We start from the raw sequence: 12724 nt of genomic DNA on the forward strand, positions 1-12724 counted from the left end.
AGCTGTGAGCTCCATTGGGTAGGAAGCACATCTGTCCCAGTCCCTGCTTTATCCCCAGCGCACAGGGTCAGGGCAGAAGGCCCCCGAGTCACCCCTACTGTACAGGATCTCCTGACCCAAGACTGCTCCCAGCCCGCTCCAGCCCCGACCCTGGGTAAACACGGCACACAGATAAACACACAGTCAGTGTTTATTGGTCAGCCGTCCCAAACGGGCCAGCCCTGGGGCTTTGGGGCTGGGCCTCCATGACGAGCGGTCGGTCAGTCAGCGGCCCGGGGTGGCTGCCCTGAGCCCCAGGGCTGGTCTTGGGGTCTGTCAGTCCTTCCCCAGGCTTTCCAGGTCCAGAAGGCTTTGTGGAGTCTGGGGCTGTGTCAGGCTAAGGAAAGCTGCCTTGGTGGAAGAGCAGGGCTTGTGAAGAGAGGTCAGAGAGGTCACACATGCGGCCTTAGAACCTGCTAAGTCCAACGTCAGCATGTGACAAGGGGGAAGTGAGGCAAGACGGCAGAACCCAGGGGAAAAGGTGGCAGGGAGTCTGAGAGTGAGGGCGGGAGGACCAGCATCTTTGAGGCCCTGTGCAAGAAGGGGGTGACCGGAGTCTTGCAGGTATCCCTCTCCCTCCTAGCTTCTGGAAGTGGGAGTCAGGGAGGGGGCTCCAGTCAGTCAGGGGTAAGCTCCATGCCTGGGGGACTCTGCAGGGCAGGCAGGCTTGAGGAGCCACTGTGCCTGGACAGGTTCTGCAGGCTTGAGGAGCCACTGTGCCTGGACAGGTTCTGCAGGCTCCCCTTGGTCCCTGCGCTGGAGGGGAAGCAGAGAAGGGGCTGGCAGCCTCATCCCCGAGGGACCTTCACTGAGCCTTCTTGGTCACTCTCTTGCTCTTCAGCATCACGTAGGAGATGAACAGTCCTGGAATACATAGACCAGAAAGGCCACGTAAGATCTAAGCTCAGGGCTGCTGGGAGACCAGGGCATGACATGGCAGAGCCACCCACACGCAGTGCTGTGAACCTACCCAACCACCCTCCAGGGAACCTGCTCATCTCCCTAGTCATTCGTCAAGCCATATGTCTACTCACATTCACTCAACAAACACCAACTGAGTGCCTGCCTCAGGCAAGATGCTGCATTTAGTGTTTTAGATTCCAAGGGGAACAAGATCCACCCATCTATCAATCACCCAGTCAACCACTTGTCCACCTACATACCTACCCACCTCCTACACCTCACCCACCCACCCATCCATCCACCCATCATCCAGGCACCCGGCTGTTGACTGACTCATCCAAATGACTTTCTGAGCACAACCTCAGTGCCACAGCCTGTTCTAGATGCACCGTAATGATGGAGACACAGTCCCCATCCCTAGGAAGCCATGAGATAGAGAGGTGCAGGAATTAGAAGCCAGGGTGACAAGAGGATGACTGAGGTGTGAGCAGAGTGATGATGGGCTTGGGGGCAGGAAAGAGGGGGACAGGTCACGGGAGTCCAAAAAGCCTGGGGCACCAGGAAACCTAGAGGTTACTGACTGGCAGCCTCGAAGGATGAACAGGAAAACCCCAGGGGTGAGTTTGGGGCAAGGAGCTTCCAGCAGTGCCAAAGTGTGGAAGCATATTCAGAGGTGGGGTCCTCCCGAAACCTTGCCCGGGGTCAAGGGGAGGAGGTGATGACTTACCCACAAACAGGAGCAGCAGGAGGCCTGCAGCCAGTGGGATGGCGACAGCATAGGCTCGGGGCAGGAAATACTTGTGGATGACATGCTGACTGTCGATGAATGGCTGGCATCGAGGGCAGAGCTCTGGTGAGCCTTGCTTGCCTTGCCCAGCCCGCAAGCCCAAACATCCCACCTCCTCCACCTAAGGGGCTGACCCATTCAGAGCATTGGGACTGCATTTGCTTTTCTTTAAGATTATGGCATTTGGGTGTCGTGGTTTGTTTCCTTCCTTAATTTCTTATTGGTATTTACCAGGCACTTGCTTTGGTGCCTGCCATAGGTTGGTGGTGGGGACAAGAGAACAGGGCACAAGAGACCTGCCCTAAGGCACTCACAGCCTAGCAAATGGTACATGAGGAATCCTCGACTGACTCCCAACCTGGGCCTCCAGGGCTTCTTCACTAATATTTTTTCTCTAAAGGATACCAAGTTCTGCACTTCCAGACACACCGCACTTCTTAAGCAATGACCAACAAGTTTTCCCACAAGAAAAAAATATCCTAAAGGCCTTCACAAACATCACTGGCGCTCGCCGTGCCTAAGAGTCAGCAGGCTAACCCAGAAGGAACAGAACTCCCCCCAAAAGTCAAAGCAAGCCGGAAACAGAGTTTTAAGTGTAGCGGCTAAGGATGCAATCTTGGGTCAGATCCTTCTCCCCTAGCCTCAGCTATCTCATCTATAAAATGCGGTACCACTGGCATCTTCCTCACAGAGTTGTTCTGGAGATTTCAAGAGATGAGGCAGGCAATGAAACCAGCGCCGTGCCTAGAGCCTATATAATAGTTGCTCTGGCGGTGCCAGGGCTCGAGGAAGGTGAGCAGCGGACGGGGAGAATGACATACCAAGAGAATCACCCAGGCGGTGTAGTAGGTGAAGATGATCAGGCTAACGGCGACGAGGCCGAGTCCCACCACCTGGTCTGTCCCCGTGGCCTGGAGAAAAGGGAGGTCTCAGCTGACGAAGTGACACTCTATTTCGGCGCACTAATGGAAGCGGGGCGTCGCGGCCCGATCACGGTCTAAGCTTCCCATTCAACAGATGCTAGAGGGCTGACTAGGGATCAGTTTCTAGGCTGGGAGAGAATGCCAGGCCTCCGCGTTGTCGTCCGTACAATAGTGGGGGCGGGAGAGCAATCCCCGTTCCAAGTGCCCATGCCCCAGCTCCTGAGCAGACCCGGGACCCCACCCCCAGACGCCCCTATCTCCGGCACACGGTACCAATCTCACCATTTCCCCGCGCGCTCAGCCACCGGAGCCGAAAGCCACATCCGGTTCCGGGTCTACGCTCTTCCGGCTTTGGACTGCGGAGCACGCCGGGAGTCGTAGTCCCCAGGCCTGCTCGGGCCCACGTCGTCGGAGACTAGCAGGAACCGCCTCCTGCCCTTTGCATATCGGGGAAGTGTAGTTCTCTAGAGCACTGTGGGGCCAGTTGCTGCCCGAATCTCTCTAGGGCATGGGACCGAGTTGGGGACTCAGACTCCCTGGCCTTCATGGCCACAGTCGTGTCGCCGCCCCACCAAAAGCCAATCTCTAAGTATCCCAGAGTCCCGGGGCCAGAGTGGGATGGGAGTGCGGGATCGGAAGTTCCATTTTTCAGATGGGAAAAGCGAGGCTCAGAGAAAGGTAGATCCCAAAACGAGTCAGTGGTGAAGCCGACACGGGAACCGGGGGCCCTACCTAGTCTGTAGGTGGGAGAGGTGCAGAGAACGTTCACTTTCCAGCCTAGGGTGGGCGGGAGAGCGTCTGTCCCTAGTCCGCATGGATGGGGAGGATTTGGATTGGTGGAGAGGAGGCGCCCTCCTCACCATCGCCCGGCCTCCCGGGCCCATCCTTCGGATGTCCCCTCCCTTCCTTCACCGACTGCCTCTCGCGGCAGCCCAGACACGTTTCGGACCGGCACCCACGCACAGGCCCCTCCCCGGTCTTGGAAGGCCCTTCCTCTGAGAACAAAGGGATGTTGGGCCAGATCATCTTCCACGCTTCTTCAGCTCCGAGATAGGAACGCGGTCCCCCACCACTCACAGGCCGGCTGCTCCTCACCCATCCGGTCTCACTGGGACGCCACGTTCCTCAGGGAAGCCAGCCGGGAAGGTTTTTTTTTTTTGAGATAGAGTTCTATGTTATCCAGGCTGGTGTCGAACTCCTGGGCTCAAGCGATCTTCCCAACTCGGCCTCCAGAAGTTTACAGGCGTGAGCCACCGTGCCCAGCCTCCTGTGCCTTTTAATTCACTGATGCACTTGTTGATCCGGCCCTGTCAGCTCCAAGGGTAGGATCTGAGGTTGCTGCTGTATCCCTGGCACTCAGAGGAGGCTTGGCCCAAAGAGCGAGCTTTTTTTTTTTTTTTTTTTTTTTCCCCGAGACGGGAGTCTCACTCTGTCGCCCAGGCTGGAGTGCAGTGGCATGATCTCAGCTCACTGCAACCTCTGCCTCCTGGGTTCAAGCGATTCTCCTGCCTCAGCCTCCCGAGTAGCTGGGACTACAGGCGCATGTCAACACGCCCAGCTAATTTTTGTATTTTTAGTAGAGATGGGTTTTCACCATGTTGGTTAGGTTGGTCTCAAACTCCTGACCTCAGGTGATCCGCCCGCCTCAGCCTCCGAAAGTGTTTGGATTACAGGCCTGAGCCACCGCGCTCGGCCCAAAGTAAGAGCTTTGAACCAGTCAGCTTTAAGATTCAGTGATTGTTTAGATCCTGGAGTACAGCATCTGGACTCCAGGCCTCCCTGAGGGGTTATGCGGAGACCTTTGGCCTGCTGTCCCCACCTGGGGGGTTTGGGGAGAGATGTGCTCTGAGCCTGGCATGGTTCGCTCCCTCTGGCATTTATCTCCTTGGCTGGTTGGAAGCCCATCTCTAACTATGGAGTCTGCCCTCCCAAAGCTGACAAGAGCAACTTTTTTTTTTTTTTTTGAGACGGAGTCTCGCTCTGTCACTCAGGCTGGAGTGCCATGGCGTGATTTTGGCTCATTGCAACCTCCACCTCCTGGGTTCAAGCGATTCTCCTGCCCTAGCCTCCTGAGTAGCTGGGATTACAGGCACCCACCACCACGCCCAGCTAATTTTTCTATTTTTAGTAGAGATGGGGTCTCTTCATGTTGGTCAGGCTGACTTCAGGTGATCTGCCTCCTGCCTCAGCCTCCCAAAGTGCTGGGATTATAGGCGTGAGCGACTGCGCCCAGCCAAGAGCAACTTTTTTAAACCTACAGTCCAATTCTTTTCCCTTATCTCTCAGGAGACTTTGGGTTCAGCTAGGAGCCCACTTTTACCTCCCTCCCCAGCTGTGCATATAACAGAGGAAGGGGCAGAATCGGCCTTCAGGGTTTAAAGGGGCCATGAGTGGGGGTCAGCCCTGAGGAGGAGTGGGGTGAATGCTATCATGGGATAGAGATGGAGCCCTGGTGGCCTGATTCCTCCTGGCCTGGCCAGTACCACTGAAGCTTCCTGCCACCTCCAAGCTTATTAAAGAACCAGAGTGACTTGCCTGTCCCAGAGAGACTTGGGACAGTCAGAAACAGGGGTGAGGGGCCCAGGGCAAGCCAACCCTGTAAACAGTGGCAGCCTGGGGCTTTAGTTTGGGAACACACTCACACCTCCTATAGGTCAGGCTGCACACTCGTGTTATTTGATAACCCCATCTGCAGGTGAGGAAACTGAGGCACAGTTATTTGTCCTCAGGCATGCTCCTTAGAGGCCACTTGATTGCAGAGAAGGTCTACAGGGTAGTGGTTAGAACTTGGCCCTGAAGACAGAGCTTTTGCTCCGTATGAGGCTGGCAGGTAACAGTCTTCTCAGTTTTCTCCCCAGGAATCTGGAACGAGGAAGGTGGTGATGATTGTGCCTGTAGCCAAGACCGGGAGAACCCTGGACCCCTACATCTTCCCCACCCCTGGAATGTCACTATACATGTCTGACTTCCTTCTGATGTTGCCTTTGACCCTAAAGTCAATATGATAAAGTAACAAGGTAAAAACAAAAGAGCAAAAGAAACAAAAACCGAAACATTTAATTTTTTCTCCCCAAACCAAGACACCGACACTAGGCTGATTTCCCCTAACAATGTTATTTTCCACAACAGAAGCTGGGACAGAGGAACAAACACAGCCCACTCAAGTAGTGGTGGCAACATTCTGTTAGAAAGAAGGGGAGTCAAAGAAAAAAAACCCCTCCCCCCATCTCCTTGATCACCTCCCTAAAGACAGAGAACATGGACACCCTCCATCCTGGCAGACATGCCATGTGGTCAGTTTGTGCGGTAAACAGGAAAAAAAAAAAAAAAAAAACCTAAAGATATTGTAGACCTTTATTTTCTTTAAATCTCCTAATAAAAACGTTAAACTTTCAAGAAGATTCCAAACTGACATTGCATAGACCAATTCCTTTCCAAAAATATCTCTGATATACTCTCCATCTCTCTCAATATATAGAATTTGAAGTCCAGGAGCTGTGGGCACCTGGTGGGAATTCACTGAGCTCAAGGGGACAAGAGGGCTGAGGACAGGGCTCCCACATGGGGACAACAAGGCCAGGCTTTCTGGCCCCTGGTTCCAGCCAGCATCAATTTGGTTGTGGTCAAATTCTCAGTCCAATCACCCTGGCCCAGGGCCCGGCGTGGGAGGATGTGGCAGGCTGTCTCCTTCTGGGGTTCCTGGTCTGGAGGAGTCTCCCCAACAGTGCCAAAGCCGGCTGTTTTCTGCCCAAAGCCCCAGAACTTTGAATGAGAGGCAAATCTACCCTGAATGCACCTCCCTCCTAGGCTGGGTGAGGTCACGCAGACACGGAAGGGCAGGACAGAACTCCCCATCTTCTGGGGGCCAATTCGTCTGGACACAGTGTGGTCAGCTTCCTTTTTAAAGTGCCAGTATCTGTGGGGCAGGAAGGGGCTCTCAGGGCTGAGCAGAGCCTTCTCCAGCCCGAGCAAACACTCTGTCCCACCTCGGCAGGCACCTTCTAACATTCATTTTCTAAGGGTTAGGTGAGTACAACAACAATAACAACAACAAATGCTAGAAATGCTCTGGTCCCAATGCCAGGGAGTTCCAAGACCAAGAAGCCCAACTCTCACCAGCGGGGGCAGATAGGGAACTAGGGAAGGAACCCTCCCAGCCTGGGGAGGGCACCTGCACCCCTCCCAGAGAGAGAAGCCCCCATCCCGGCCCCCCAGCTGGGCCCCAGCGCTGCTAGAACCAGCCGGCAGGTGGGGCAGAAAAGCAGCACCTCCCCTCACCAGGGGGAGGAGGCAATATTGAACCGTGAACTCAAGAAGAAAGACGGAAAGAAAAAATGAAAAAAGCTACAGGGCTAAGTAAACACCAGCCTGCTGGGTTTATACAAAATGAGTGAAATTTAAAAGGGGCAGGAGAGTTTGTCCAGGGACTGGCTGGCAGCCAGAACCCACCTTCAAGCAAGTTACAAGGACTTGGGGGAAAGTGCTGCGAGCAGAGGCTTTAGTAGGGGGCAGGGCCAGACTGCTCCCTGCTGGGAAAGCACACCCCTTAGAGGAGCCCTTCCCCCTTGCCCAGAACGGGGGATGCTTCCAGAGGAAGGCTGAGGCTTTTCTGGCAAGGAAGCCAGCTCCGGACCAGTCCAGCCACAGCCCACCTGCCTCTCTGGCATCCGCCCCAGTCTGGGCAGCTGACCCTGAGGGCAGAGAAGGACTTTGCTTGCTCCAACCTTCCTGCAGGAAAACCAGCTGCTCAGGACCCAGCCCTGGGCAGAGGGCACGGTCAGTGCTCAGACCTTTCTCAGCACGGGTCTGAGACCTGAGCTGGAGCTAACCGGAGGGAGAGGCAGCACCCGTTCCCGCCGGGCTGCTGGACCCTGGGCCTCTGGCTGCACAGCAGGCAGTGACCAGGAGTCCTTGGGAAGGGGCTCAGGGAAGTGGAGGTGAGGGGCCAGCGGGGCTGTGCTAGGGGTGAGCATGTGCAAAGTGCAGGCTGCAAGGCAGCGGGAGGACATTTGCCGGGGGGAGGCAGGGGTCTCGATCTGGAGTGTGGGTGGGGTCTGAGGTCATGGCTCCCAGGAAGAGGCCGCCAGCAGGTCCCCCAGGACACAAGGAAGGGACAGCTGAAGCACTAAGCAGTTAGACAGTCACAGGTGGCAGGATTCCGGAGGCGGTCTGGCTCCCCCACCACCAGGGCAAGGGAACAATGGAGCAAGGCCCCGCCGCTGAGACGTGACCAAAGCCAGCGCTCCTGGAGTGAGTGGGGACACAGGCAGAGACGCCCCTCAGCCACAGGCATCTCTACATTTAGGAGCCGCTGCATGTCCTCAGCCAGAGGGCTGGGACAGTCTCCAGCAGCGCCGGTCCTGGCCAGCTCCTTCTTGCCCACAAGCTGCACGGGCCCGCCTGGCCTGCCCTCTAGTGGTTCAGAGGAGAATATTCACAGTGGTGCCTGGGCCTTGGTGGGCCAGGAGGGTCCCAGCATGGATGGGAGGGCAATGGAATGATGCTACGGGGAATGTGGACTGGAGTGCATGGAGGAGGCATGGATGAGATGTGGCGCAGAGGTGATCTGAAGGGGAAGTTCTTCATGGAATGATGCAGGTCTGGACTCCAGAGAAAGCAGGACTCCAGCGCGGACACCTGCTCCTCAATGGCTTTCAATCACAACTGGCTCGTAGACCCCAGAAGAGACCCTGCAGGTGAGAGACAGGTCAGCATGTCCCCCTCGATACCCCATTTCCTGAGCACTCCACTGGACCAGGCCTCTGGAGGTGTTTCACAAGCAGCTACTGTTAACCAGCCCCGTGTTGCAAAGGAGCTAAAACCGAGCCCCAGCGATGTAAGTCCCTTGTCCACAGTGACGCAGATAGTAAGCATCAGAGTCTGTGGGGCCTGCAGAGCCCTTCCGGGCATGTCTGGCTGTGCCACCCCATCCTCAACGGTCACCTTGGCAGGGATTGACTGCACCCTGCCCCACTTGACAGGTGAAGACACTGAGGCTCAGAGGGATGTGAGGGTGACCAAGAGGGCAGTGGGAAGTCAGGAAACCTGGTCAGCTCCTTTCCCTGCCGAGCCCAGGCCCAGCCCTGGAGTCAGGGACTCTCGGGGCTCAGCATGTAGCTGCTGTGATCTCGCTCCCAACCAGATTGGTTTCTTTCCCCAAGATGCTTCCTCATTTTCAGAGGGGGCCAGGGAGGGGTGTGTTTACAAACCTGTAAGGAAGCCAGCCCCTCAGTTTCCTTCTTGCTCACCGCCCCCTCACTCCCACCCCAAAGCAGCCCAGGAGGCTACTGGGAGATGACGGCTGCCATTCCAGGCCGTGGCCAGCAGGAGTCAGCAGAGCAGCGTGAGAGGGTAGCCTCTGCGCAGCGGCCTGGCCATGCCTCTTCCCTGGGGATGTGGATGTTAGGCGGGCTCCCCACCTGCCCTCAGCAGCCTGCCGGTGGGAAGCTCATTCGCTCACTCGCTCATTCATTCGGTTAGCCAAAGCACATGGAGAGCCAGGCACACAGTCAACATGCTCCAAATGAATGCCTGTGACGCAGCACTCTATAAACTGTCGTTCCCGCAACTTTGGTCCCATCTACCCCCGCCATCTGTGGATGCTGTGTAGGCAGCAGCCTGCGTTGAACCAGGCCTTTGCTCAGGGCCTAGTGCCTAGCTGGTGCTAGGGAAAGATTTGTTCAGTAAACCCATGAGGCATCACCACCACCATTCTTCCCGAATCCCTGCAGCTGGGAGGAAAGGGAAGGGAGGGTTCTAAATAAACGCGTGTGAGGCCCCTGCCATGTGCCGAGCCCTGCACCAGGCATTGCCGGAGGTGACCCTGTGAACTGTGGGAACCCACCGAACCTGTCCGTGCCCTCACTGCCCCAGGCTCCCAGGTGAGGTGGTGGTGTCCACACCGCCTGACAGATGGGGAAAGGGAGGTTCAGAGACGTGACAGGCCCAGGGTCACACTGTGGCGACAAGATTTGGCGTTCAAGGCCAGGTGAGTGGACTGTGGGGACTCTGCTCTCACCCCCAAGCCCCAGCCACCCTGACGACCCCTCCCTAAGCCTGCCCTACCTGGTGGCAAGCTGGATGCCGCTCAGCGTGGCGGAGCCATCGCGGCTCACGAACAGCCGGAGGTTGCTGTCTGTGGGGACAAAGGGGAGGATGGAGGCTGAGCGCGGCAGGGCCAGCCCTTGGAGCAGGTGGCCTCACCCCCACCAGCCCAGCACGGCTCACCCTCGGTGTTGCTGCCGTCTGTAAAGTCCTGGCTCTGCACGATCTTCTCCACGATGGCATCCGCATCAATCCGTGTGTCGTCCACCCAGGTCGGGTGGCTCTCCACCGAGTCCTTCTTCCGCCTGGGTCGGGTTGTGGGGTGACAAGTCACAACGGTCAGGGCAGTAACAGGTGCAAGCACAAAACGACAACACTAATGCCAGTCAGCTGCAGCGGCGCTCAGAATGTCCCTGTGCGCTCCGTGCTGTACTTCACTGAAACCTCGCATGCACAATAGGGTGCAGCTGCCATCATGAGCCGGTTTCATAGACGAGGATGCCAGGCAATGAGCAGGTAAGTCAGCTTCCTAAGGCCACCCAGCAGATCGTGCTCTTGTCCGATCCGCAAAACCGCAAGAGCAGCCATGAACAGAACCTGCTGCACGCCGGGCATGGCTGCACCATTCAGGGCCATCAGCTGGTAGAATCGTCACCACCCAACCCTCTGAGGTGGGGACCTTACGGTCCCTGTGTTACAGGTAAAGAAGTGGAGGTTCAAGGCACCACCAGGAGGGGTCTGTTCTCCAGGGGGCACCAAGCAGTAGGCCTCACCTGAACGAACGATCGGACAGATGCAGGGGCCGGGGTGGCCGCGGCGGCTTCTCCGGGGGCCGGTGCTCCCGCTCACTGCCCTCAGGGCCCTCCACGGTCATGCCAAGGCCCCCAGAGGCGCTGCTGCTGGTGGACGTGTTGCGGCGGTGCGTCAGGTCTGACAGGCTGGAGGAGCGTGAATGCTCTGTGCTGTAGCCTGTCAGGGGCGATGCAGGGGAGCGTCATAATGGGGGATCCCGAGGAAGGAGGAGGCAGCGGGGGCAGGGCCAGGCAGCCACTCACCGGAGATCTTGGACTGCTGGCTGGCATAGCTGGAGTTGCGGGAGTGGCCAGAGTGGAACACCTCCTCAGGGCTGGACAGGTTCTGGTCGGGTTCCTCTGGCAGCCCTGGAAGGCAGGAAGGGGCAGGGGGTGAGGTGACAGGGGTCACCCAGTGCTGCTCACTGTCGCCCTTCACAATGTGCCCTCACAGAGCCTCCCATGGCGGGGCGCCATTTAACAGACTGAAAAACAGGTTCAGAAGAGCAGCAACCAGCCTGAGCCACAGGTCACCCTCCGAACCCAGGTCCCTTCATTTCACAGAGGGCACCCTTGGGTGGGGTGCCCACCACAGGTCAGTGAGGAAGAACGCTGAACAAAAACTGCCTCCACTACCCACAACCGCAGTGAGAGGTGCAGAGCTGGGAGCAGTGCTTACTGGGGGTCTGGCCCAGTCTGGGGACGGGGAGGCTTCTCCAAGGAGACGGCCTTAATGGCAGACCTCCAGGACACATTGCTGGAGGGAGCCAGCTAAGGCCTCAAGAGGTCAAGGGCCTTCCAGGCACAGAGAACAGCATCGGCAGAGGCCCCAAGGCTGGAAGGGGCCTGGGTCAGCAGAGTTGGAGTGGAAGGGACATGGTGAGGGGGAGCAGTCTGGCCCAAAGGGACAGGCCCACAGTCCTGTCCCAAGTCACCCATAAGTCCAACTTCAAACAGACTTTCCTGGCACTCCCCAGCAGGAGGCAAAAGGGACTAGGTGGGACCTACCCAGGGCTCTGAGTACCCACCTGCCTTCCTGCCCAACATACCCCAGGCTGGCCTGTGACACCCCAGGCTGGCCTGTGTGCCCATCCATAACTATGTGGCTTTTCAAGTCCCCAACAGGTTCTCTGCATATGGGGGGAGGCCAGCTCCAGAGGCAAGTGGGCACTCAAGTCCCACCCTGCCTGGGGGAGGGACCTCTTCTACTTCACACGAAGGGACCACCTGCGCTGGGGTGGCCTAGTCCCCAGACACATCTCTCTTCTGGGGAAGCCCATCCAGGGGCTGGAGAGAGTAATTGTGCTGGGAAGCCACCAGCTTTCTGTTCTGGGCCTCAGCTGGCTGGGTCTGCAGGGGAAAAGGGAGTGGAGGAAGGCTGGGCCCTTGAGGTCAGAGGGTCCCTCACCGCTCTCAGTTCCCAGAGGCAGAATCACTCGGCAAGCATCTGCTGGGCCACACGAGGCCTGTGCTCTAACTGATTCTGTGGGACAAATCAGGGTTGTCGCGTGACGCCTTGCTCACTAATCAGCCTGGGGGAGGTCCAAGGCTCATACCTCTGGGGGCCCTGCTTAGGGTTGAGGGGGCCCAGCAAACACTTGGGGGCAGGCCAGAGCCTCCTGTCCTGGCAGCACCCCCTCCTCCTAATTGCCACGCCATCTCCTCTGGGGGTTGGGGCTCGTTCACATTTTTCATAACATTAGTACCCGTGATAATTTAATGAAAACAGAGTGCCTGGCCGGGCGCGGTGGCTAACGCCTGTAATCCCAGCACTTTGGGAAGCCGAGGCGGACAGATCACGAGGTCAGGAGATTGAGACCATCGTGGCAACCATCCTGGCTGATATGGTGAAATCCTGTCTCTACTTAAAAAAAAAAAAAAAAAAAAAAAAAAAGATTATCTGGGCATGGGCATGGTGGCGCTCGCCTGTAGTCCCAGCTACTCGGGAGGCTGAAGCAGGAGAAATGCTCGAACCTGGGAGGCAGAGGTTGCAGTGAGGCGAGATTGCACCACTGCACTCCAGCCTAGCGACAGAGCGAGACTCTGTCTAAAAAAACAAAAACAAAAAACAGAGTGCCCACTGAGTGCTTACCATGTGCTGGGCAGGTGCCCACATGTGGACAGTTAATCCCCATAGTGACCTGGGATATAATTGCTATTACCAATCCCATTTTCCAAAGAACACTGAGACAGAGAGACGCAAACTGGCCAGTCAAGGTCATAGAGCACATGGGAGA

General features: G+C 57.0%; 2 protein-coding genes and 1 long non-coding RNA gene across 3 annotated transcripts in view; 1 reads left to right on the forward strand and 2 right to left on the reverse strand.

Annotated features, from left to right (window-relative positions):
* Window positions 1-178: 178 nt before the first annotated feature.
* On the reverse strand, window positions 179-3077 carry DPM2 (dolichyl-phosphate mannosyltransferase subunit 2, regulatory). Its single transcript, XM_032165230.2, has 4 exons — window positions 2935-3077; window positions 2551-2640; window positions 1670-1772; window positions 179-903 (listed from the first exon to the last, which is right to left on the reverse strand). The coding sequence occupies exons 1-4, from the start codon at window positions 2935-2937 to the stop codon at window positions 845-847; spliced, it is 255 nt and encodes an 84-aa protein (XP_032021121.1). The 5' UTR covers window positions 2938-3077; the 3' UTR covers window positions 179-844.
* Window positions 3078-3246: 169 nt separating this feature from the next.
* LOC131384433 (uncharacterized) lies at window positions 3247-5961 on the forward strand. Its single transcript, XR_009215275.1, has 3 exons — window positions 3247-3330; window positions 5499-5669; window positions 5782-5961. It is a non-coding gene; the product is annotated as an uncharacterized LOC131384433 (long non-coding RNA).
* Window positions 5962-5992: 31 nt separating this feature from the next.
* EEIG1 (estrogen-induced osteoclastogenesis regulator 1) overlaps window positions 5993-12724 on the reverse strand; it is a 40197-nt gene continuing 33465 nt past the window's right edge. The window contains exons 7-11 of the mRNA XM_032165231.2: window positions 10752-10856; window positions 10470-10665; window positions 9880-10001; window positions 9718-9787; window positions 5993-8342 (exon numbers count right to left, since the gene is read on the reverse strand). Coding sequence (XP_032021122.1) covers window positions 8297-8342; window positions 9718-9787; window positions 9880-10001; window positions 10470-10665; window positions 10752-10856 — 539 coding nt within the window. The 3' untranslated portion in view covers window positions 5993-8296. The remainder of the gene's footprint in view (window positions 8343-9717; window positions 9788-9879; window positions 10002-10469; window positions 10666-10751; window positions 10857-12724) is intronic.

The sequence above is a fragment of the Hylobates moloch genome, unplaced genomic scaffold (assembly GCF_009828535.3).
Source record: "Hylobates moloch isolate HMO894 unplaced genomic scaffold, HMol_V3 SCAFFOLD_10, whole genome shotgun sequence".
Lineage (NCBI taxonomy): Eukaryota > Metazoa > Chordata > Mammalia > Primates > Hylobatidae > Hylobates > Hylobates moloch.

What these genes read in the sequence shown, in the direction of transcription:
- DPM2 (XM_032165230.2), bottom strand. An exon ending in CCGCCTGGGTGATTCTCTTG is followed by an intron (nt 1,773 to 2,550) that starts GTATGTCATTCT and finishes CCTCGATGCCAG; the next exon opens with CCATTCATCGACAGTCAGCA. An exon ending in CCTGCTGCTCCTGTTTGTGG is followed by an intron (nt 904 to 1,669) that starts GTAAGTCATCAC and finishes TATGTATTCCAG; the next exon opens with GACTGTTCATCTCCTACGTG.